The 27,377-nt window shown below is 44.4% G+C and overlaps 1 protein-coding gene across 2 annotated transcripts in view; it reads left to right on the forward strand.

Moving 5' to 3' along the window:
• The window catches only part of rept (RuvB-like helicase 2 rept), a 193,883-nt gene that overhangs the window by 145,952 nt on the left and 20,554 nt on the right, over positions 1-27,377 (forward strand). Inside the window, exons 8-10 of one of the 2 annotated variants that reach the window (XM_037429838.2) lie at positions 2,144-2,477; positions 6,339-6,468; positions 21,828-21,942. In XM_037429838.2, the coding sequence (XP_037285735.1) occupies positions 2,144-2,477; positions 6,339-6,468; positions 21,828-21,942 (579 nt within the window). The remainder of the gene's footprint in view (positions 1-2,143; positions 2,478-6,338; positions 6,469-21,827; positions 21,943-27,377) is intronic. The other variant, XM_075882329.1, reaches the window with a different exon arrangement.

Here is a 27,377-nt window from a genome sequence, read left to right on the forward strand (position 1 = left end):
AGCACTGAAGAATTCAAAAGCCAGTGCAAAGGATGCATTTCAATTCAGTATGGAGTGCAAGCGATTTTCAGTAGCTCTGGCCATGAAAATACTGGAATGAAGTCCCTTGAAGACATCTTTGGTTCGAAACCTGTCTGTTCTAGTCCCCTGCTCATGTGCTCAAAGCCGGATCAGTGCCTGGTGGATCTAATAAAGGTGCTAGACATCCTGACCATAGGAAGAAGACTGAGTGACAGCCGGCAGGAATGTGTACTTGCAGAGTGCACCGAAATGCTGGAAGAGTTCGAACATGAGCTTCGCCTCTTTGAGAGGAGGGTCAAAAGTTTGGATGAGTTCTTTCGCAAACTCTTGAGCTTCCACCCTTCCTACAAAGAGCTATGGAAAACAACCAAGCTCCTTCTTGTTCTTAGCCATGGACAAGAAAGTGTGGAACAGGGGTTAGCGTTAACTGCCAAATCTCTGTAGAGAACTTGAAGGGCTTGTGGTATATTTCACAGCGTGTCATATGTGACTCAGAGGAAAGAGCAGGTGGCATTGTAAATGTCGCCATAACAAAAGAGCTCAGATTGGCTTTGTCCACAGCAAGGCTGCACTATGGTGCACTCTTATCGGAAAAGAAAAGGTGCCAAGAAAATGTAAGTCAGACAAAAAGACGCCTGACTATAGAGGAAGTTGGATGTGTGCAGCTGAAGAGAAAGAAACTTGAAGCAGTTGTTGCTGATTAAATGACTTCTGCTGATGGCTTTGCTGAAAAGGCAGAAATGACTGGTGATATCAAGCATGTAGTGAAGTCCAATAGCTTGCGAAAGACTGCAGATGAACTTGTTTGCATTAGGATTCAAATAGAAAAAAAAAACTGAAAGACCTGCCCTGAGCTTCCGAACTTCTAGTCTATTGAGACTGTGCAATAAGTGAACTGAACACCCATTCATTCGTGCAATAAAATTTATCGGATACTACAATCGTGTAGGTTAAATTGGTTGAAAGGTCCTTGAATAGTCCTTGAATTTTTCTCTTGGAAACCTGTACAAACCCTGTAGGATAAACTGAAAGAAATGTCATTTTTATTTACAAATACTGTAGACCCTACTCGGGCCCAAGCAGGTGTGGGGATACCATTAAGAACAATACCAATAATAATGCCTAGATCTATTGACAACTTAATTAGTAAACCACAATTAACAAGCAAAAGAAAATGAATAATTATGTTTTGTAATAACACACAACATTATAAATGTTAAAATATGCACGTACAATATTTCAACACTTGAGATGAACACATAAAGAAGTGAACGCGAGAATCAACTGCAACAAAACTGTTCAGCATAAACAGAACCTTACACATCAAACGAAAGGTTATTTAAAAACTGAACAAATGATTCAGCTGTTTTAGCATTTACTACTTCTTTGGGTAATTTATTCCATTGTGATGTAAAAAAAAGGGAATACTTACGTATATAAAGATTAGTAAATGGCTGCTTGTTTTGCATCAATATCCTTTTAACGTGGGAGCATTGCAACATTCTTCGAACATCGTCAGAAAATCTCTTTTGTGAACATGTGAACCAAACATTATGGCGTAGTGCAGTGCCTGGATTGTACAAATAAATTTCAGAGTGAGCTAGAAATAGCTCCCTCTTCACTTCACAAATTATTCCATATGCTCAACACTTACTGCCTCATGAGCACAGCCATTCACTTATGTAAGCATTGTGAGCCACATAAACTTCCACAGGATACCATGACATGCCGACATCGGGCTCTGCTGCAGTGCTAGAAATTATGAAAGCATCCAACTAACACATTGAAACAAGTAAAGAAGTGCTCAAGGTCATGATGAGCCTGTGTAGTTTTCAAAAGAACATTCTCCGGAAACAGAAACAAATCATCATAACTCTGCATGTACTTCATGAATATGCTTGGCGTAGTGCCACTCACAGTGAAATCTTTTGAAACAGTGTAGCTTGATGTGTTGTGTAGGTGCCTGTGTTGAGTAGAGATGCAGGAAAAAGGTGCCCTATCCGCTCCTGCCAAAGCCTTATTTATGCTTGAGCTACCTTCACTGCTTGATTAGTGCGGCATCGTCAAGCTGAGCCCTAGAACATCTCCGCCATTAAATTTCATGACTTCTGTTCCGATGCAGGTGACACAGGGGAGATCAAGGCTGAGGTTCGGGAGCAGATCAATGCCAAGGTGGCCGAGTGGCGCGAGGAGGGCAAGGCAGACATTGTGCCCGGTGTGCTGTTTGTGGACGAAGTGCACATGCTAGACATGGAGTGCTTCTCATTCCTCAATCGAGCCATGGAGAGTGACTTGGCACCAGTGCTCGTGATGGCCACCAACCGGGGTCTGACACGCATCCGAGGCACCAACTACCAGAGTCCCCACGGCATCCCCATTGACCTGCTTGACCGGCTGGTCATTATTGCCACACAGCCCTACCAGGAACGGGAGGTCAAGCACATACTGCGCATCAGGTGATAGCCAAAGCCTCTTAAGGGGAGATGCTACTCGAAGACACTTTTTTTAATATTCACTCTAGAGCAATGAAACTTGAGCTCATTATGGAACTCCTTATGCTGATCTCAAATGTATAATTAGTTTTCTTGCAAGTTACACACTTTTAGCCCTGCAACATCTCAAAGTGGAAACATTAACCCTTTTGCTTCCACTCTTTTCATCGCTGAACTACTGTAATTTTTTAGCATTCATAGTTCATATTGTTTCAAATAAAGTGTAGAGTGCAAATAACTTATTAGGAAGCACATGCAAAGTATGTAATACGCCTGAAAAATTATAGACGTAAAAAGTCCATACTTCACCTACCCTAGTAAAGGTATACATACAATGTTTTATTATAGAATAAAATATTATACCATGTTTTATTATAGAATAAAATATTGAAATTTAAACTAGGTAATTGCATTTGTTGTACTTCAGAAAAAATTGGGGCAATATTTCATGCCCAAGCACTAGAAGTGCCCGAAAAAGGAGGGGTACATTGGAAAAAATGGCAAAATTTGGGTTTTGAAAAAAAAAAACAAGTTTTAAAGTTAAAATTGAGTTTTATTTATGAAAGACATCATTAAATCAGATGAAATTTGCACACCAAGAAGAACAATTCTTCTTGTAGTGGCCACTGGGACTAAAATATGCCAGCACCATGAGTTTGTCCCTCTCGGCTTTTTCGAGCCGACTCCTCACAGACATTTCGCTCACAGACAGGGTCATGAAACGCTTGCCAAACTTCTGCTCCATCTGGCAGAGCCTTGTGCCAACTGCAAGCTAGGAAGAAGTTCGACAGGACTGCGAAATCCAAACTAAGTCCAGCGTCATGCCATTTTGCAGCCATGTTTGTGCCACATACCGTCGGACATATTGGCAATGTCGTCCCTGCTAAGTTCTCTCACTGCGAGCTCTTTCGACTTCTAAAAATTGGCGCTGACTTCATCCATTACTGCATCACGAACTTTCCGACTGACGGGTGTGAATGACTTTTGATGCATTGGCTTTTGCAAGCCAACAACTGCCACAAATAGGACAAGCTGCTCGTAGCCTATTCCCACAGAGCGCGCTGCACAACGGTTTTCACTTGCAAGCAATGCCTTTTTTTTTTCATAACGGAGATAATTACATGAGAAAAGCATTGTTCAGCTGAGCTGCTCGACTAGACATGGACCCCGCAAATAGGTTTCTTAGCACATAAAGGCGCGCAGCAGCCAATGGCGCTCCCCAATTCGTACCATGTGATAAGCCAGTCGCGGCACTCAAAAAACGCTCAGAAGAGTGCTTTTTATTATTTCGTGTGCTGCATCAGCGAGAGAAACTGTTGTTATTTGAAGAGTGAGGCTCGACTCCTCGATTCATGCAATCAACAATGGCGAGCGGCGGCGCATTATCAGCGGCAAGGGGCTCGAAGATGCACACTTTCGACCTTTCAACAGGCACTTTGTGCTCTTCAGATGCAATTTTAAAGCATTTCCAGTCAAGTCTCGACCTGTATTATTTTTTTCATAACAGTATAGATACTAATCTTATCAAAACAGGCGAAAATAAAAAATCAGTAATTTTGAAAAAAAACTCGCGTTTTTCTACCCGCATCTCCCCTTAAACGCTAGAGCTGTGCAAATAGACAAATTTTTTTAGTGCCAAGCGAATCAAAATGATCACGTCTGAGTGCAAATTGAATCATTTTCTAGCATTTTTTGCTCCTTCATAACCAAATTACACACATACACACACAAAAAATGCTTTCAGAAGATCCCTAAGCATACTTATCGAGGTAGGAACATGAAAGTTGATAGAGCACTGGAGGGTTGCTTTTAAGCCATGTTCCTTTGATGTCTTATAAAAGCAAAGAAAAGGCAGAGGACATAACAAGTTTAGTGACATGGTTAGTTACACCAAAGCAGTGCGGTCATTCGAGCTAAAACAGTGCTGAAGACAGCATATCAGCTGAGGAGGAGGACTCCTAAAGAAAAGGCGCCTTTTGTACGTGTCCTGCTCCTCGTCTGGTCTTTTGTTTTACCTCTAATGTGAACCAACTAGCCAAAAAGTATATCTTGACAAGTGTGGACATCACTTGACGCGTTAGTGTTGGCATCAGTGCCAGTTGCGAGAGGTCACTTGCTTCTGATTTTTTAAGCCATTTGTCTATCTGATTCTAAAATATACATTGAAATATAGATGATATAAGAAAATATGATATAAGAAGCTCATCCACAAAGTGGTGATGGAGCGAAGCTAGGCCCATTACATTGAAATCGTCTACTATTGTAAAAGACGGATGATTCGACGCTAACTTGTGTGAGCTCACCTTCCACTCAGTGGCTGTTGAACCTGATTGCGGCCTATTCACCAGACACGTGTGTGCTGTGAGGCACAAGCAACTTTGCAGGGGAAATAGAACCCACCCCCACAAGGTTCTCAATCGTAGTGCCAGTCCTACCCATTCTTCTCCATTAAACCTGGAGCACTGCTTGTTTAGTTTAAAAAATAATTCTAATCCTCACAGGCTACTATTTTTACACTTTCATGCTGCATGTGTTGCTGTCGCCGTTTTCACAAACACGCGCCTCAAATCTCAGTAAGAAGAGTAATAGAGATTACCGTATTTACTCGATTCTATCGCGCCCTGGATTGTAACGCGCAACCAGTTTTCACGACGAAAAAAAAAAAAAAAAAGGAGAGACACTGATTGCGACGCGCACCCATTTTTCTCGTTGGCCCGCACGATCACACCACTCGAAAAAACGACTCCTGTCGGGAGCGTCTTCCATTTAAATATCAGGTACGGGGGAAGCTTGTGCCCATCTAACGTGTGCCCAACAGAGCATTGCCGTCACAGTAGTTTTACCGCAGACCGATGTCAGCACGCAAACTTGCTTCGCCCCCTTCTTCACGACGGTTGTGGTGCCAGGCATGTCGAAGTAAAGAGGCGTCTGATCGGCATTCCCGATTTGCCCAAGCAGATAGCCGTTGTTGTGCCGCAAATTTAGAACGAATCTCTGAAAACTGTAAGGCTTTTCATCGTACTCCTCCGGAAACTTCTCGCATATGCCCGTTCGCCTTCGGAGGGAAAAGACTTTCCTTTTCATAAAGTTAGTTATTAGCCAGCACCTGCTCGCTCTGGCTCCGCATTAGCCCTTTTTCTAAGGCTAACTGCATAACCCGCCCAGCAGCTCTTCAATTTGCACGCACCGCCCCTGCTGTGGTGCACTGAAGCCTTTGCGTGAAGTTTTGCTGTCGACAGTCTTCTGCTTTTGTTTCCGCCAGTCCCGCACGCACGTTTCAGGAACTCCGAACGACCGCGATGCGGTCCGATTTTCGTCCGTTTCTGCACAAGCGATGACTTTTCTTTTAAAAGCGGCATCGTGGTGCACGCGAGTTTTTGGAGTCGGCCCTTCCATGCCGTCGATGTTAATGCACTACAAGATGACGAACTCCTCAGCACACGTACGAAGTGCCGCACATGGGAAACACATAGGCAGAAATGGCCAACGCACGTAAGGGGCGGCCATTTTGGAAATGCCGATGGCAATAGAATGACCGTATTCTTTTTTTTTTCGTACTGGATTCTATTACGCATGCGATTTATGAACTCGCTTAACCGGAAAAAAGGTGCGTGTTAGATTCGATTAACTACGGTACTCCGAATGTATTTCATCTTGACGTGGAACTGCCAAGGAAGCTACGCCAACATGGCACTTTTTTTTATGGCATTTTATTCTATAATACAGTTTCACTCGGTGCTCAAGTGTAACATAGTCCTCATAATGTGCCGGAAAAAGAAAAAATCTGTTGGGTGCTAGATTTGCTGCTCTTTGTAATTTTTCTAGATGTGAAGAAGAAGACGTTGAAATGAGTGATGAAGCCGTGACAGTTCTAACAAGGATTGCCATGGAGACAACACTTCGATATGCCATCCAGCTTATCACAACTGCACACCTCGTCTGCAAGCGAAGGAAGGTGAGCTGAAAAATCTGTTAGTGAAACACACCTGGAGGATAGAAACATGTATCCCAGATTACAAAGCACTGATCAATAACTGAAGCTTTTCATTGCAAGTGCAGTGATCCCACTCCTGTGCCAAAGTACGCCAAATCAAATTTACTGCACCATCCTGATAATATCAGCGGAAACTGCGCCAAAATTGAATTTGGAAGTGTCTTGTCTCAGTGATATCCATGCCGGCGCGTTAAAACATGTGCACCTTTTTCTCGGGGCCACCTAAGTCACAGACATGTACTTAAAGTTATTCCGCGGAATAAACAGTGGTCGCGCATGCATCCTTAATATTTAATCTATGATGCTATGTTTGGTGTTTGGTGATGCTATGTTTGACAGCTCATTTGAAGATTTGCGTGGTACGTAATTGAAGGGATCTTCACTAGTAATTTCACGGGTGCAGCCAGAATATTTGTCACCCAATGTCCAGAATATTTGAACATCACGATCTAATTTTCTGTGCTTCACAGAAAAACATGTGAACGTTGGGAACACATTGACATTTTTTCTCTAATATGCTTTATTCATGGATATGCATTCAAAAGAGCTTTTTGTAATGCCTTCCTACAGCACATCCGTGTTTGTAATTGCTGTTGCGGTAAAAGCACCCAAACGACCCTGCCCTTTCGAACTGGATATTGCTAGGGTCGGAATACAAATTTTCCACATGCTTTTTTTTATGTTATCTCAATAATGAAAGCATGCATCCTGCTCGGAGCAGCCGCAATTCGATTTTAATATGCACAGCTTTTAGTGGCGGGACCATCGCTGGCGGCTCTGGTGTTGGAAGGCCCACGGTAAAGCGGCTATGTCATGTTACATGCACCCCCCTTGCTTTCCAGGGTCAGTAGCGTTTGGTTAAAAAAAATGAAACATGGCATCACATTCATTGCTGAATTTTTTTTTTAGAGGTGGGGATGGGGAAGGCTGCGTTGCTCGAAGGGCACAGTCGCTGACACAGCTCATTTTACTGCCATAATATTGTTGAAGTGTCGTGGTTACTACCATGTTGAAGCAGAGTCCTTCAACACTTCTACTGGTCATGAAGCTTCAGCGAAAGTTTCATATAGGAACAGGAGCAACCAGTAGGGGCAGCCTCGCCCACGGCGGGGTATCGGAACGACCGCAGCGCTGCAATTGTACGGCACGTGCGAGAGCTGTGAAACATTATTAAATATACCCGTGAAGGTTGAATACGTCCTCAGAGTAATGTTAGCTTCAAGTAAATTCTGGGAAGCTCGAATACAGTGAAATTTAGTGTCGAATGAGGTCTTGAAGCTAGAAATTTGACGGCATGCCGATTCCACTGTATGATATACTACCACTGTAAAAGCATGCTTTTTTTTTTTCTTAAGCATCTAATGAGCATTTGTGCACAATCCAGAGTTCTTCAACGATTCTGGTGGTTGAGCGCATTGCAAAAGTGCAGTGGTTGAAAGTTTTGACAGCTGACATCTGACCTTCCAGGCTATCTATATACATTCAGTGTTTTTATATACCAAGATATATATGTTGAAATTGCCTCGCTCTTATTAAACCAACGGCCACTTTGAATGATTCAGTGTTTTTAATTTAGCCAGTGATGAGGATCAAGCAATGCTTCATATGACGTTAGCCTCATTTTAGTCTTTTGTTTTGCGTTGATTCATCACTACAGTGCCGTAGCGCGTTCTGAGTTTGGTTGGCCATGCAGTGTAGTTTCTTGGTACTTTACTCTGCTGTATAGCTTACTCACGCTGTGTTTTCTCTGTCCTTCTTTATTTCTTTTTTAGTGTAAAGGCGAAAGCCTTACATGTCTCGAACTTGAAAATTGACCGACTGTACCCCGTGCTGGAGGCGTCAACATGCAACGCAAAAAAAGTTATCTTCTCGTGCTCATGACTCACTGGTATCCTAAATTAACTTTTTCCACTTTTACAGCTTGCGCAAGTTCTGTACAGCATTTTGGTGCAACCTCTCTTGCACCCTCACCCTAGAAAACTTCTATTGGTAGGGCTGAAGTCTCCGTTGCATGCAACAGATATGTGCTTTGATTTTTTTTTAGCTGTGAGAAGCTGCATGTAGCTCCCTCTGTTCGGCATATCACCTCTACACTTTTGGTCATCTCAGTGCCTGTATAAACTAAAACGGTGAGCATTTCACTAATCGGGCTTCCGTATTACCTACTGGCATGGAACGAGGAAGAGGCGGCTACTATGTTCACCTTCATTAAATGCGTCATTATTCATTGCAGCTGTGTCAGAGGGGTCATGCACAGTCCGATGCAGCCTCAACAGTAAGGCGTATGAAGACGTTGAGGACTGGTTAGCTTGGTATGAGCGAGTAGCTAAGGCAAACCGCTGGACCACCGAGCTAATGCTTTCACGCACCTACTTTGCTTTAGCAGACAGCGCTCGTACGTGGTATGAGAACCATGAGGCAACGCTGTCTTCATGGGATGAATTTCGGCAGCAGATCCTCAGCACCTTCGCAAACAACGACCGCAGTGACTTTGCTCAGTAACTCATCGAGTCTCGGGTCCAAAAACCGAATGAGAGTGTCGCCTTGTTTGCGGAGGACATGACTAACGCGCTTATTTGGACGGGCTGACCCTGATATGCCTGTAGCCAAGAAACTCCGCCATTTGATGCGAAGCGTCAAAGAACAGCTGTTAGCCGGCTTTCTCCACAATCCACCGACGACCGTTGCGGAATTCATCAAAGAGGCTACAGCTATTGAGCGCACTGCAGCAACGGTGTCGCTATTACGACCGACCAAATGGTGCCTCAATCAGCGTCTCTGCTCTGATGGCCGGCAGTGACGGTTCTCTGCATCAGCTTATTTGCGAGGTTCGTGAGGAGATCCGCAGCTTCCTTGTGACTCTGCAAGAACGGGCGATGGTTTCAGTTGGATAAGTTGTGCGGCAGGAAATAAGGCAAGCATTTTCGCAGCCCGAATCACTACCAGTCCAGCTATCTATTAACTATGTGGCAGCCACCCGTCGTCTGTCGCCAGTGCCGCACAATTCGTCTGCACTGGCTCATTCTTACAACGCGCCAGCGGCACCAGTCTACAACCCACCGCTGCCGCTGCCGCCGCCAACGACGACGACTCCACAATATAACCCACCTGCTGACACTCCGTTCTACCTGCCGGTCTACCCTTCGCCGACACCAGCAACTTGGTCGCCGAGGGTGCCTACCAGTCGACCATTCGTTCATAAGACGGATCTGTGGCGCACCGTCGACCGCCGTCCACTGTGCTTCAATTGCGGAAAAGCCGGACATGTTTACCGCATCTGTCCATATCGTGAAGAAAAATACCAGACTTATGCACCAACTTTTTCACGACCTCATTTCTACACTCAACGTGACAGCGCGCACCCGCAAGGACAGCCATCCGCTCTGTATTGTCGATCCCGCTCTCCGTCACCTTCGCCGAACCGTCGTAGTTACGCTGACGCTGTTTGGGGCCGGTCTCCAAGCCCTTATCGGGGAAACTAACAGCTGCGACCTTTGGAGGGAAGGTTGCCACTCGTCTAGATACTGCAATACCTCCAGTACCAGTACGATACGACAAATGATGCAACGCCGCCGAGCTCACAGGAAATCGTAAGCGCCGACATTGCTGTTTACATAGATGGACGCCCTGTGACAGCGCTAGTAGACACTGGCGCAGATTTCTCTTTCATGAGCAGAAAGCTTGCCGATTGGCTTAAAAAAGCTAAAACGTCATGGACGGGGCCTAACGTAAGAACCGCGGGGGGCCAACTTATGACGCGACTAAAAAGTGCCCTGCAAGAATTAGTATCGGTGATTCAGCTTTCGTTGCCACGTTCGTGATTTTGTCCGAGTGCTGCAAAGCCCTGATCTTGGGGATGGACTTTTTTTGTGAATACGGCGCCCTCATAGACATTTCAGACAGGTCAGTTACATTTCTGATGCCCCCAGATCAAGTTTCAGATATGAGATGTAACGACCAGCGGCGTAAACATTTGCGCTTCTTCGAAGATCACGTGACCCTTCCACCCCGTTCAAGTGCTCTCGTAGCTGTAACGTGCGACCACCCAGGCAACTTCGACCACATCGCTGAACAAATTCCAGCATTGCTATTCAGCCATGGCCTATCTGTTGCAAGAGCCATCGTAAGCCTCAATTGTGGACACACGCACGTTGTGGTTACAAACTTCAGTACTGAGCGACGATATCTAGCAAGAGGTATGGCAGTCGCATACTTCGAGGAGCTCATTGAGGTTGCAGGCTGCTTGACTGTGCAGAAAGCCGATGTCACCAGGTCAGCCCGTCTATCCGTCGACGTTGGCCCAAGTTTACTACCCTCGCAGAAGCAAAGCCTTCTGAGGCTTATTAATGAGTTTCAGGACTTTTTATTGGACGTCTGGAGTTCGTCAAACTCCGTTGACGAAACATCGCATAATTACGGATGAAACGGACAGACCCATACGGCAGAACCTATACCGAGTAGCTCCCTGGGAACGTGAGGCTATAGAAAGTCAGGTGCGAAGGATGCTTCAGGATGACGTTATTCAGCCGTCAAAAAGTCCTTGGGCATCATCGGTAGTATTAGTGAAGAAAAAAGATAACACCTTACGTTTCTGCGTTGATTACCGCAAGCTCAATCAGGTTACGAAAAAGGACGTTTACCTGCTGCCTCGTATAGAAGATTCTGTCGATCGACTACACCATGCACGGTATTTCTCGTCGATGGATTTACGGAGCAGATATTGGCAAATAGAAGTTGACGAAAGAGATCGAGAAAAAACAGCATTTATGACACCCGATGGTCTTTATGAGTTTAAAGTTCTTCCATTTGGCTTGTGCTCAGCACCGGCAACGTTTCAGCGGCTCATGGACACAGTCCTGTCATGCCTAAAGTGGCAAATGTGCCTGGTATATTTGGACGATGTAATTGTATATTCAGCGACATTTGACGAGCACTTGAAGCAATTACACACGGTATTTCAAGCGATACGATCGGCCGGACTAACACTCAAGCCAGAAAAATGTCACTTTGGCTTCGAAGAGCTTCTTTTCTTGGGACACCTTGTCAGCAGTGAAGGTGTACGGCCTGACCCAGACAAAATAGCCTCTGTTGCAAGTTTTTTTACGCCATCAGACAAGAAGGCAGTGCGGCGATTTTTAGGCCTGTGCGCCTATTACCGACGCTTCATTGAGAATTTTTCGCATATTGCATCACCTTTAACACAACTCACCCGAGAAGACGTCACACGTTTGTGTGGGGTGAAGAGCAGCAGGAAGCGTTCAACGAGCTGCGAGGTCTTCAAAGCCCGCCAGTTCTCAAACACTTCGGCGATGAAGCTCGGACAGCGGTTCACACCGATGCCAGCAATGTTGGCTTAGGAGCTGTGCTCGTTCAGTGGCAAGATGGCACCGAACGAGTGATTGCTTATGCAAGTCGGACTCTCTCCCGTACAGAGGAGAATTACTCTACCACTGAAAAAGAGTGTCTTGCGGAAGTGTGGGCAGTCATGAAGTTTTGTCCATATTTGTACGGCCGCTCGTTTAAAGTCATCAGCGATCACCACTCGCTTTGCTGGTTGACGAACATAAAGGACACGTCAGGAGGATTGGGGCGCTGGAGCCTCAAGCTTCAAGAATTCAATATGGCTATAGTTTATAAGTCCGGAAAGCGATATACAGACGCCGATTGCCTTTCTCGCACCCCATTAAAAGACGCAAACGCTGAAGATGATGACGATGCGGCGTTTGTCGGTGTAGTCAACACGTCTACAATCGCACAGCAGCAACGCACGATTTCGAGTTGCAACCCCTTATTGATTTCTTAGAGGGACGCACATCTGCTATACCAAAGCTCTTCGCAAGAGGGGTAGCATCGTTTTGTTTGCGCAACGAGGTCTTCTATAAGGTGAACTTTTCTCCGAGCGGCAGCACCTACTTACTTGTCGTCCCAACATCACTCAGGAAAGAAGTACTAGAGGCGTGTCGCAACGCGCAACCAGCGTCGCAACGCGCAAAGAACAGGGCACAAGGCTTCCTTTCGACGTTAAGAGCAAGACTCTATTTGCACACGAAAACAAAGTGCGAGAGCAGACGCGCAACATTGTCTTCCTCCAAAAACACCAGAGACTGCCGCTCATGATGCTGGCTTCTTCCTCTTTTTGAGCTTACGACTAATAACCGTGACATTATTATGCTCTATGAGCACCGCTTATGCTTCTATATGGCTTGTGTCTTTGGGCCTCTATTAACATTGAGAATGAACATTGGCGCTGCTGATACCTTCCGGCAAGGACACTCTTCCTCCGCCGTCGCTTGTCTTCTTTTTTTTTGTGCCTGGCGCGTACCCGCACTTTAGCTATACGTTCGGCATTACTCCTTAATTGCATGACGCTAGGTTCTCAACATACTAAGTGAGAGGTTTCATAACTTGGGAAAGTTACCGAGGCTGCAACATGTTTTTATAATTTGACTTAGGATAGGCCGACTCCCGTCTGAACCGAAGATTTACTGTGAAAATTGTTGTTGTGTGCACCAAGTGATAGGAAAATATGTGAAGTGGTGCTAACGTGGCTACAACTAGACATATACTCCGGTATAGAGAACATGTGTGTGCCGAAGTATCACAGATGAAATCAGGAGGCTTCTAATTCACTAAATACATTGCTTTACTGTCCAAGTTACGCCAGCATCTGCGAATAATCTAAATGATTTGACAGAATTGCACTTTCTCTAATAGGTGATTTTGTATGAAGCTGGCTGCCATAAGCACAAACTCCACATATTAGGAAAATAAATGAAATAGTCCTGCTGTACACACAATGATTTAGGAAATGCCGGGAATGTTTGTTTACTCGGATCATATGTGCATGTTTCTTAACAGTCTCCGGGGATTGTGTAGTCGTTTACCCTGATTTGCTTGAAATGCTGGGATGTGTCACGAACAGTAACATTCTCTTCACATGGGAGCACCGCTGATAGCAACGATTCCAACACTAGCGCCAGAATCAGCGACGTGGCCCAAGTAATAATTAAAGAAGCTTCGCCTCGATGAGGCAACGACTGGTCTCTTACGTCATGACCATGTACATGTAATCAATTGCAAGGAAAATTAATTTACGAGGTGACTATTTAACCTGGTATACGAGGTGGACAATGCCGTTGCTACAATTTTGCCCGGAGACAGAATCTGTCAGCAATGACAATTTCCGTACACAACCTCAATAAATTCCTTCAATTGAAGGTCCAAAATTATTGCAAGAGAAACATGAAAATGAACAATGTGCTAAATTAGCAAGTACACGAGAAAAACGGACAAAACGGCAGCGGTGGTATTCTAGGGCAACTGCTCCCGAGATATTTTGTGAGACTCGGTAATGCACGTAAGCACGGGGCTTGGCACATCAGATAAAGCACTGTCCATAAATACGTGGGTTTTCTAGGATACAAATGACCCTAGAGGTGGGGAAACGGTCATATTTTCTATAGAAATCACCCATGAACAGCTCGACCTAATAATGTACTTATTGTGTCTTGTACATGCATCACTAAATCACATGATTATGTGCCAATGAGTTTGTTGTATTCAAGCAATAGTGTGTTCTTGAGGTTTAACAGCGCAAAAATATACATAGCGGACAGTGTGTTCTTGCTTTTCATATTTGTTGGAATGCGACTGCCATGGCCAGGAATCGTGGGAGATAGAAGCTTGATATAGATTTTTTCATCCCTTTCACATTGCCTACAACCCAACGCACAACTGTGCAGAAGTGAAAGTAAACATTTATTGTTTACCAGGAACATTACGGATTCTGTTTTCATCACTCATTTGCAGCTTGAGACGAACAGAAAGCGAACGCCAATAGCGGAACAGCGCTCGAAGTGAGCGCATCATCATGTAGGCGCGCGGCAGTGGGCATCGAGAAGTCCTTTCCGTGACGTCACCCAGGCCTCCGACCTGGAGACGCTACTCAAACTTCGCAGGGCTAATACAGCCATAATACATCCTGTTATTGTAATAATTTGCCATCATTACCACAACATAAAAAAACAAATGCACTTATTGTTATGGGGGACTTGCTTGTGAATTAATTAGCTCTCTAATATATTCAGCTCTATTGAGATAAGGCGTGAATTAACGAGGACATACTGTACTTGCTTTGTCTGAAAACATTACCATACTTGCCAAGTCTCCCGGATTGGCTGGGAGACTCCCGGATTTTGACTGTTTTTTTCAGTTGTACGGCTGTCGGGAAATCTCCCGGAAATCGGAATTTCTGTGCGTGATCTGGCCGCATTGACAAAAAAGCAGCTCAATCCGCTCCAGGCTTTTCGAGCCTACCCCATTTTATTATAAATGAGTTTAAGAGGCGTTCATCTAAATGTACAGCATAATCTTAGTGATCCAAAACTGCGACAGATGCAAATTCTTGAAATTCTCAGCCAAATTTTACTATGTTCATTGGGCCTCAATTCGAATGTTCCAACCACATTTCCTAATCGCGGCGGGTGATACGGGCCTCAATCGAATGTTCCGAACACATTTCCTAATCGCGGAATACATCTACAGCACATTTAAACCACATGAATTGGTACCCTTTGTGCCAAAATAAATGCGCCAAAATTACTGCGCCAAAATAAATGCGAAAAAACAACACATTTAGTCAAACTTTACTGATTTTTGTGGTAAAGCATTAAACGTCCTCAGTGGGACACGTTTTAAAGCAGATGTGAAAAATTGCACAAATCATTAAAGTTTCTTTGCAAAAATTTGATGCCAAACTTGCGTTTTCATTGACCTCCTGAGGCGGCTATTATATACCGTGACAGAAGAGTGGAAGCAAGCATAGGTGCACAGGGTTGGTCAGAGCCAACCTTGCTGGGACGCGAAGAGGATCGAGTGGCCATTCTTTATATAGTATGTTTCTCTATGGGTGGTTTTTAAAGTCTATAGTCTTTTCTTGGGGACCTTTGATGGAAAAATTTTGGTCTGTCTGTCCATTTGTTTGTTTGTCCACCCTTAACAATACCCTAAAGTCTAAACGGTACCTAACGATAAATAAAACCACCGACCCTATCTGCAGCGCCCACCAATATTTCAAGATTCAGCATTCATACTTGTGTGATTGTCAATTAAAAAGCAATTATTGCACATATCTGAGGCACTATAACAACACATCAATAGTATGTATGTGTGCCTTTTTGCTGAAAAATCCATACATAAGTAATTCTAAGGACCGTAGCGCTTAACAAGCTGAGATGGCACAGTGGTGGCACCTACCAGTCGCTTTGCGTTCTACACCTTATCACCTCCAAGATGGGTGCGCATGCCGCGCACGCTTCGTTTTCTAAAATAACTGCCGGATACTGAGGGGTAATTCTAGACGCCAAAAGCACCACAGGAAGAAATAATTACAGAGAAAGAGCGTCAACTCGCAACTGATTTATTTGCAGGAGAAACGCAGAAAATATATAGCCGCACATGCATGTGCAGGGCACACTACTTCACCTAGTCACATGACCACAGACATAAACTGAGGACGTTCAACCGGCATATCTAATCAAGCAAAGAAGCGCACAAATCAAACTCAGACTTGCGCAAGACAACTGACGTGTCACTTATACACAAGTCACCTTTTTTCTTTATCCAGAACGCTTCCATTATTTCACGGGCCAGAGCATCTGGACTTTTGGCGAGGACAGAAATGCTTGAAAACCTCGCTTCACAAGAACAGGAACGGCAATGCGCAGGCAAATGTGCTCCGGCATTATTTCGAATTGAAAGCTCATGTTCCCTAATTCTCACGTTCAAACGCCGTCCAGTTTGGCCGATGTAAACCTGGCCACAACTAAGTGGGATTAAGTACACCACACCCACTACGCAAACCACATACATCGAAGCGTGTATTTTTCCACAGGTGGAGGCGCTCGGTGTTTTAGAAATATGTTAGAAATGTATGACGAACCAACTAGCCCAACAACAAGTACTTCTAAACTGCCGCATAGCGCTCAAGCCTCACGTGTGACCGGACTTGATGTGCTCATTTGTCTCCGCTACACGCTCGAGGCACTCTGACGCAGCGCCTCCTGAATATCATTCACCGATTTTCTTGTGCAGAATATCAAATAAACATTTTGTTCACTCTTTTCGGATTCAAGACTACCGACTTTCGACGACATTTGCAGTATAACAAGCATATACGGGGCCAATTTTTTTTTTCTTTGAGTGTTCACATATATAGATATATATATATATTTCTTGAAAGTCTTCCTGGATTCCGGTCGAGTTATAAGTCACCAGAAGAAGCGAACGAGCAAACGAAAAACGACGCTTTATTGCCAACGTTACGGCCGGGGACCGGCCTTCGTCAGGGCATACGTGCATATTATATTATAATAGGTAATATGCACGTATGCCCTTACGAAGGCCGGTCCCCGGCCGTAACGTTGGCAATAAAGAATCGTTTTTCGTTTGCTCGTTTGCTTCTTCTTATATATATATATATATATATATATATATATATATATATATATATATATATATATATATATATATATATATATATATATATATATATATATATATATATATATACGGCGAAGGACGGCGGCGGGGGCAAAAAAACTGCCTGGACTGCTCATATAATTGCTATCGCAATAAAAGGAGGCCAGACACGTTTTGGCGTTCTTGTCAAAAGAATCTAGTAGTGAGCAAAGCTTTAACCTGCGCTTTTGTGGCAGCCAGCTGCGCAGTCCATATATATATATATATGGTCACGGCTGGTTATTTTTTTATCCACTTTTCTTCTTTTCTTTCTCGTTATTTACATTCCATTGGTTCTAATAACTTCCCCTGTACGTTCCTTGGCATTACTGTCTGGTACATCTCATTAATATTGTGTCAAAACACGGAAAAACAAGCCATTAGGTATACACTTCTTTCCCTTATTTCATTAAACGAGGGTCTCGTACTGGCAGACTTGGTGTCATTAGGTTGTATACGAGGGACTATTAAACAGCTGCCCGCTCGTAATAAGTTTACGTGCTACGTGACGCCAAACATGCGCATAAAAGAGTGCTTCACACTTGTCGCTTGGCTTATAGATGGCGCTGACTGACACTCCTACTTCTAAATTCACATATAAACCCCCCAAAAAAAAGGTGGATGGAGGGAAAGCCGCTGTGGTAGCTCAGTGGTTAGAGCATCGAACGCGTTATTCGAAGGTCGTAGGTTCGTTTCCTGCTCACGGCTGGTTATTTTTTCATCCACTTTTCTTTCTTCTTATTTACATTCTATTGGTTCTAATAACTTCCCCTGTACGTTCCTTGGCATTACTGTCTGTTAGATCTCATTAATATTGTGTCAAAACACGGAAAAACGAGTCCTTAGGTATACACTTTATTTATTTATTTATTTACACATACTGCAGCGCTAAGTGCGCTATGGCAGGAGTGGGTGTACAAAGTACGCGGAACTTTAACAGACGGGAATGAAAATTATGTAAACAGGTAACATAATACAGATGTGTGGTTATACAAGGTCAAAAGTGCACAAACATGTGATTAACATGAATGAAAATAGAATAAAGAAACAATGCAACTCAAGAGCTAACACCAACTGTAAATAGATGAGGGTATGTTACAGAAGCATGTCATGGATGTCGGCTTGAAAATTGGATGATGGACATGGACGAATATTACCAGGTAACGAATTCCAGTCTTCAATAGAACGGGAGAAAAAAACTGAACTTGAACATGTTAGTTCGAGCATAGTAAGGCGTTAAGTTTAAGTTGTGATAGCTTCTTGTCGTTGACTGAGGTGCAAAGTTTATGTAGTCCTTGTCATATGAAAGTTTAACCGAAGACGTCACAATGCTATGCAAGAATTTTAATGACTCTATTCGGCGACGCAAAGAGAGCGAAGTTAAGTTCTGTGAAGAAAGAGTAGAAGAGGGTGAAAAGTCGCGGTTACAGCGATGACATATGAATCTTACAGCTTTTTTTTTAATTGCTTCTAACCTATTAATCTCGCACTGCTTGTACGGGTTCCAAACGACAGATGCGTAGTCTACTATTGGGCGAATGAGTGATTTAAATAAGAGAAGCTTAGTTTCCTTCGGAGATTTAGATAGAGTGCGACGTAGATAGCCTAGTTTTTTTAATGCTTTGTTACATACGTAGTCAATGTGCTTAGACCATGTCATATTATGAGTAAAAATGACCCCTAAATACTTATAATGAAGAACCCTATTTACTGCACGGTTATCGAAAGAGTAATCAAAAGCAGAAGGAGATTTACTACAAAAGGACAAAAGTACGGTTTTTTTAAAGGTAATGTCCATTCCCCAGGTAAAGGTCAGCGTGTGTTTTAATGACCTCATATAAAACGCAATCATCGGCGTAAAAATGAATGGAAGAGGAGATGCAAACAGGCAAATCATTTAAGTAAATTAAAAAAAGAAGAGGCCCAAGAACGGACCCTTGGGGCACTCCAGATGTTAGATCAATGGCAGTAGAGTTGGTTGACCTGTAAGAAACGAACTGAGAGCGAGATGACAAAAAGCTAGAGATCCAAGTAACCAATTGAGGATTGTTTAATATGACATCGAGTTTAGCGAGAAGTTTAGAATGCAGTACTGTATCGAAGGCCTTTGAGAAGTCAATAAATATAGCGTCAACCTGGTTGCCAAGATCAAGGTTCAAAAAAATATCATGCGTGAATTCGACTAATTGTGTTGTGGTACTGAAACCACGCCTAAACCCATGCTGCATGTTTGATAGTAGTTGGTGCGATTCCAAGAAGAGCACAATGTGTTTATGAATGATATGTTCTAAGATCTTGCATGATTGAGAAGTCTATGATATTGGTCTATAATTCAATAGAGACTGCTTGTTGCCAGATTTTTATAAAGAGGGAGTACCTTTGCTATCTTCCATGAGGATGAAACAGTGCCAGAAGATAAAGATTTGTTGAATATGATCGTCAGATATCTGGATGACCAAATGGAGTAGCGAACTAAGAATGCATTGTGTGTCCCGTCAGGACCAGTGCATTTTTTTACGTCTGATTTTACGATAAGGTTCAGAATGCCTTCACTCATTATTTAAATGTCACTGATTGGTTCAGAACGAGTTATGCCTGTCAGAGAAGGAATGTAGTTATAGTCAGAAACAAACACAGACTGGAAATAGTTATTAAAAGCCTTCGATATTGCTGACGGGTCACTAATAACATCATTATCAATTCTGAAAGAAGAAGGTGAGGCATCATGAGGCAAAATCGAATACCAAAATTTGCGTGGGTTCGTGCTTAACATACCCGGCAACTGGACGCAAAAAAAGAAATCTTTCGCCGTTCTCATTTTAGAATTAAGTTCACTTCTTTCCCTTATTTCATTAAACGAGGATCTCGTACTGGCAGACTTGGTGTCATTAGGTTGTATACGAGGGACTATTAAACAGCTGCCCGCTCGTAATAAGTTCACGTGCTACGTGACGCCAAACATGCACATAAAAGAGTTTTTCACACTCGTCGCTTGGCTTATAGATGGCGCTGACTGACACTCCTACTTCTAAATTCACATATAAACCCCCCCAAAAAAAAAGGTGGATGGAGGGAAGGCTGCTGTGGTAGCTCAGTGGTTAGAGCATCGAACGCGTTATTCGAAGGTCGTAGGTTCGTTTCCTGCTCACGGCTGCTTATTTTTTCATCCACTTTTCTTTCTTCTTCTTTACATTCCATTGGTTCTAATAACTTCCCCTGTTCGTTCCTTGGCATTACTGTCTGTTAGATCTCATTAATATTGTGTCAAAACACTGAAAAACGAGCCCCTAGGTATATACTTCTTTCCCTTATATATATATATATATATATATATATATATATATATATATATATATATATATATATATATATATATATATATACCGTGGGGCCAAAAAAAAAAAAACTGCCTGGACTGTTCATATAATTACTATCGCAATAAAAAGAGGCCAGACAGGTTTTGGCGTTCCTGTCAAAAGAATCTAGTAGTGAGCAAAGCTTTAACCCGCGCTTTTGTGGCAGCCAGCTGCGCAGTCCAATCCGTTCACGTGTGTCCCAGGAAGACACACGCGAGTTGTTTTGACTGAAATAAATTCTGCTATTTGTGTTGATCTTTTGAGACTGTCACCTTAGTGAAAAACTCTACCCTCCTGTGTTCAGCCACTCCTAGCCACTATAAGACCGCAACGCTGATGTTGGCGCTTTTGATTGAGACCCCCCTTCCACCCACTTTTGTTTTTTGCGATGTTTGTTTGTTTGTCCTTTTTTTTTGTGCTGCGCACTCCCCCCCCCCCCTTCTCTCCCGTTGCAGAAATCTCCCGGATTCAGAATCCTTGAACTTGGCAGGTATGCATGACAAGAAGAGGGCAAAATTTAAACTAGTAGCATGAGTGGTTCACTTTTAAACCCTGTCAGCTGCAGCTGGTGAACAAGGATGAGCAATGACGGGCTTGTGCGAACATGTTAAAGGGAGCAGGTCACACTCAGTTCCGGTCCACTCCTCCGATTTCAGCAACTTCCTGCTCCTTGTAGTCACTCCCACTCAGAATTCATTCCCACTCTCTCATTGGACAACTCCCACCCTCCCTCTGCCATTGGAACATACTTGCTCCAAAAGCAAGGGGAAGATGGAAGCTTGTGAATTCATGAAACAGGATTGTGTGTGAGCACTCTCTGATGACCATAAAATGCCGGACGACGGCGATGAGCAGCTCATTTTTCCCCCATGCTGTAACACTCTGGAATGCACTGCCAGATAATATTGTTTCTTGCAGGGACCGCTCAACATTTCGTGAAAAACTAACTCTTTTCCAAAATCCAAATATGATGTCCTAAAAGCCCATTAACTCTTGCATTTATAGTTGTTTTACTGTACTCCCAGAATTTATTTATAGCCTATCATTTTTTTTCTTTGTTTTGTTATGCGTGTTTTTTCCGCTTGTGTTCTTTATTTGCTTATTCATTGTAATCAATGTGCACCCTAATATTGTTACATTGCTTTGAAACTTGCAACCTGGATGTATGGCCCCCCCCCCTTATGTAATGCCTTCGGGCCCTTAAGGTTGAATAAATAAATGAAATGAAATGAAAACTGACATTTTGAGTCTTTTTCAAGGTTGCAACTTGTCTGTGTACTCTTTCCTCCAATTCGAACAAAGAAAGAGGAGAGGGTAACTGTGAAAATGTGGAGGGGGTGGGAGAGGCTGCTGTGGCAGCCGTTTTGTGGCCTTGTCAAGTCGGTACCCTTGTCGTATTAGTAGTATTGAAGGCACACACATTGATGAGTGCCCGCTAACTTGCAGGGCACCGAGGTCTCAATACAAGATGTCAAACGTGTCTACTCCCTCTTTTGGGACGAGGCGCGATCATCCCAATTTCTCAAGGAATATCAACAGGAGTTCATGTTCAACGAAATGGGTAAGTTGGTCTCAGTCTTTGGCCATCAGAAAAGTCTATATCTGGCAGCTACTTGACACATAAATTTGTAAACCTTTCTTGGTGGCTTCAGCAGGAGACTATGAAAGAAGGTTCACTTAAAATGCCCTCTTACTTTACCCTCTTAATTGTGCAATCCAACTCATCAATTTCGACTTCTTCTACATTGCTATAACTTTTTCTGCTTTGGTGCACTACAACATGCTTTTCGAAATGTTTGCTTTTACCCTTAATGAAATCGAGTTCATTCTGAGCTAAAGAAGAAAGAAGTAAAGACACCGCGAACGCAGGGATAGAACAGCTGCACCATTGTGCGCCAAACTTGCTTACCTGTGTCATCGTACACCGAACCACCCCTGCTGCGCCAAACTCTCCTATCAGCTCCATACTGCGCCCTGCCACGATGGTCTAAGGTACTCGGCTGCTGACCAGCAGATCGCAGGATCGCATCCCGGCTGCGGCGGCTGCATTTTCAATGGAGGCGAAAATGCTGTAGGCCCATGTGCTCAGATTTGGGTGTTGTTAAAGAACTCCTTCTTTAGCCCTCCACTGCAGCGTCTCTCATAATCATATGGTGGTATTGGGACGTTAAGTCCCACATATAAATAAAAAACCGTATCTTTCATAGAGCCAACATGGCCAGCAATATTGACAAGGAATGAAAGACTCTGCCTCACGGATCTGCACACAAATGAACGAAAAATTACTTCATATGATTTCCATTGATGATGCACTGCATGAGAGAGGCTCTCTTCCCCATGACCGCAAAGCACACGTGAAGGCAAGGCGATGGCGAAGATAAAGAAAGAGCTTAAAGAACAGCTGTATCGGGTGCATCTGGCTGGCATTTATTAAATAGAGGTGTTGACATTGTCGGGTTGAGAACAATCATGTTCTGCCAAGTTTTCATACTACACAATTAAACTATACCAGGCTTAGCGAAGTAGCGGGCTTACCATGATAGCGGGATTAAAGTGGGCATGTGCAGATACGTACTACGTACGTTACCCGTACCACTTACTGTACGCATGCTATTTTTCAGATTTAATATTGGCGCGCACATCGTCTTCGTTCTTTGTTTCAGGCGCGGTTCTTTGTTTCGGGTGCGATGACGGGGGATGGCCTTGCATTTGTTTGGGGCGACGGCCTTGCATTTGTTTGGGGCGACGAACAGGAAGATGCTTTCAATGACTTGCGGCAACGTCTACAGACGACCCCCGTGCTTGCCCATTTTGATGACACAGCCCCTACAGTGCTCCATACTGACGCCAGCAATGTTGGCCTCGAAGCTGTGCTTGTGCAGCGCCAGGACAACGAGGAAAGAGTGATCGCTTACGCAAGCAGAACTCTGTCACGCACAGAAGCAAATTACTCGTTTACTGAAAAGGAATGCCTCGCCGTGATGTGGGCAGTTATGAAATTTCGCCCATACCTGTACGACCACCCATTCAAGGTTATCAGTGACCACCATTCGTTGTGAATGTTAACAAGTCTGAAAGATCCTTCCGGGCGATTGGCACGCTGGAGCCTTACCCCCGAATGCAGAGATGTTACTTGACTCGCACTTGACTCGTTCTTGAATCAAGGCAGTCTTGCCAGTCGCCATAAATCGTTCTCGAACTTGCGGATGACTTGAAGGCGACTTGGCTCGGTCGAAGTCAGGACAAGTTTCAAGTCAGCTGCGGGGCTAGCTTGAAAGCGACTTCACGCGTTATTCCAACATGGCCACCTCTCGAATGGACATCGCGTGAAAGGTGGCCGCTTTTGAGTTTGCTTGCCTCGCCATAGGCGTAGCATTTTTTGAGGTGCACTGCCTGCCGAAGATTCTTGGAACCGCTTTACGTGACCAAAAAAATCCGATGGAGTTGTACGACGAGCAACAATTCCACGCTAGGTACAGATTCATGAAGAACGCCGTGGGGCAGCTGCTCGTTATGTTGCCGCTTCGTGAAAGTGGGGACAACCGAAGACAGCCCGTGCATCCAGTGTTACAGCTACTGATGGCTCTCAGGTTTTACAGCGCTGGCACATACCAACCAGTCACCGGAAATTTTGTCCGCATTCTGTAGTCGACAGTGTGCCATGCAGTCGGAAAAGTTATGCTACTCATCGCAAAGCACCTGTTCGCGATGCTGGTGCGCTTTCCGCAGCCGGCGGACTGTTATGAAGTGGCTGAGTTGCCTTGCGTTACAGGTTGTGTCGACTACACACACGTGCGTATTAATAGCCCCGGTGTCGACAACGCCGAAGTGTTCCGTAACCGCAAAGGCTATTTCTATTTTTCTATAACACGACGACATTTTCCGTCTCTTTCGGTAAAAAAAAAAATGACTCTGTGCTGTTTCCGTGTGCCTCGTCTATCCTTTCGTCCCGTCTAGGGCGCTGTTTCTCGCTCAGAAAGGCATCGCTTGTAGCACAACGCTACGTAAAATTACACACACATAAGAAAGAGGTGCCCCTATCACGTTTTTTTTTATCCGTGTCACCATCATGCCGCGATACATTGATGCACCCAACGAGACAGAATTCTGCTGAGGGCAATGTCCTGACCCCCGCTTTTTCTCTTGTTTACCAAGCTCAACAAAAGAATACAAATCACATTTGTTCCCAGAACATTTTTTTTTTTCATAATAATTGCGACCTATTCCATTACAGGCATGCACACAGGCAACCAGAAAGGCAAATACCGTGAAAATCGCGTCACCTCGTGAGCCAGGTCAGCACAAATACATGCCATGGCGTTCGATTGAAAAAAAAAAAAAAAAAAACGACGGAAGAACCCAACGCGATGCTTGTTTCGCCTCCAAACAACCAACCGTGGAGAAACGCCCCGCATTTGGGTGGCCACTAAAACCAGCGGGCACAAATTCTTTACAGAAACAACACTGCGCATCGCTGTGGCGGCAGGCACAACGTGCCGCTCGATAGCCGTAAAATGGCAAGAATATGCTTGTGGCCCTTCGTTTTTATAGTTATTTTAAAACGTATGGTTTATTTTTATGTAATGCATGCCTTACGCGAACAACTTCATTATTACCCTCGTTAACAGGCGTGCAGCGTGTTTCCGCTTTTAAGCTCGTTCTTGACTTGACCAAGCAAGACAGTCTGAACATCTATGAAATGCGAAGGCTGACTTGGGCATTTTGAAGTGCGCTGTTTGCTTCATGCCGACTTGCTCAAGTCAAGTCGAAGTCGCGAGCCAAGTAACATCTCTGCATTCGGGGGTTAGACTATAGGAGTTTGATATAATGATGGTGTATAAGTCGGGAAAACGACACACGGACGCTGACTGCCTACCTCGATCACCAATAGAGTTGGCTGCTGCTTTTGATGAAGAGACAGCGTTCCTCGGAATCCTCGACACGTCAACCATCGCAGATCACCAGCATGACGATCCTGAGCTACTTGGCTTGATTAATTATTTAGAAGGACGAAGCCAGAATGCACCCAAAGCCTTTACAAGAGGACTATCGTCGTTTTGTCTGCGAAACAATGTCCTTTACAAAATGAACTGCTCGTCAGACGTGTCCACCTACCTGCTTGTCGTCCCTACCACTCTTCGTTCTGAGGTGTTGCAAGCGTGCCACAACGAGGTGACATCTGGACATTTAGGCTACACGCGCACACTGAGCAGAGTTCGAGGGAGATATTACTGGCCTAGATTCACCGCTGCCGTGAAGCGTCATGTTCGGACCTGCCTCGATTGCCAGCGGCACAAGTCACCTTCAAGGAAACGAGCCGATTTGCTACACCCTGTCCAGATCCCGACAACGCCATTTGGCCAGATCGGAATGGACCTTTCGGGCCCACTTCCCACCTCTAGTGTTGATAACCGCTGGGTTATAGTGGCGACCGACTACCTTACTCGCTATGCCGAGACAAAAGCCATCCAGAGAGGCACAGCAGAGGAGGTAGCCCGGTTCTCCATAGAGAACATTGTGCTGAGACACGGTGCGCCATCGATCGTTATAACAGATCGCGGAACTGCATTCACGGCCGCGCTTTTAGATCGTGTGTTGGTGCTCAGCGGTACTATTCATCGCAAGTCGACAGCTTACCACCCACAAACCATCGGGTTGACCGAGCGACTTTACAAAACTCTGGAAGACATGCTTTCAATGTATGTGGACATCGAACACAAAAACTGAGATGAGATTCTTCCTTACATAACGTTCGCATACAATACTGCGAAACAAGAAACCACACGGATGACCCCATTCAGCCTTGTTCACGGACGAGAAGTAAGAACGATGTTAGACGCGATGCTGCCACACGAATCCTATGACAACGAAACGAGTGCTGACGCGTTTACTCAACGCGCAGAGGAAGCCAGGCAGCTCGCACGTCTGCGAATATACCAACAGCAAGAGTACGGCGCAGGCCGTTATAACCAACGTCATACACCTGTAACGTACGAAACCGGGGACAGGGTATGGGTGTGGACGCCTGTACGAAGACTATCCGAAAAATTGCTCAGAAGGTACTTCGGACCTTATCGAGTGCTGCGACGACTAAGTGACGTTACCTATGAAGTCGTCCCGGATAGCCCAAACTGTTCAAGCCGTCGCCAGTATCGATCTGAGCTTGTGCACGTAGTGCGCATTAAGCCATACGTCAGCGAGTGACACTGCGAGGCACCGTCGCTTCTACAAAGTGACTTCATGCGCGAATTGCTGTCTCAGCTATAGCATCGGGGCGCTGCTCTTTTAATGGGAGGCAAATGCCGCGCCCGAAACAAAGAACGAAGATGATGTGCACGCCAACAGCTCGTAAAAAGGGGGACTGAAGAAGACGTGCTTTTGTTTTGCTCGCCTGCTCTTGGCTCCTGCATAAAAACACACGCCGTCGGTTCTCGAACTCAACGTCTCGGTGCACTGCTTACGTTGAACCGCGACAATATTAATGTGGTGTATGTAGTGTAAGCATGGTGGCGTTTTCGGACGCCCGCTTAGAAGTGATTTTGGCTTAGTTGCTAAAGTATTCACTTACAGTTGTTTGCAGCGAACAACTGTAATGGCTTCGCTTGCCTTCAGTTAGCTTCAATCACCGTGTATTTCGGTGAAGCTAGTGTCATTTTTGAGATAGCTTCCCATTTCAAACATCTCTAGGCCTAACTAGAAAATTGATGTATACAAATCGGCATCATAAATGTTTCCGCATTTATGTTGCGTGGTTCATATTTATTTACTTTTATTATTACGAAAATAAACTTGTAACCTGTATCATCGCGCAATGCTTTGTGCGGTGACTCGGGCAAATATTCTTGTTTTTTCCATTTCACTGTTCTTTAACTTATCAACCCTCTGATAGGTGGCGCCACCATCTCGACTGGGAGACGTAAACCAGTAAATACTATTCCACTAAACTATAAGGCGCTGTTCGTAAGGAACATTTGCTGCACAATAACGCCATTCTCT

This window comes from Rhipicephalus microplus, chromosome 2 (assembly GCF_043290135.1).
Source record: "Rhipicephalus microplus isolate Deutch F79 chromosome 2, USDA_Rmic, whole genome shotgun sequence".
In the NCBI taxonomy this organism is placed as follows: domain Eukaryota; kingdom Metazoa; phylum Arthropoda; class Arachnida; order Ixodida; family Ixodidae; genus Rhipicephalus; species Rhipicephalus microplus.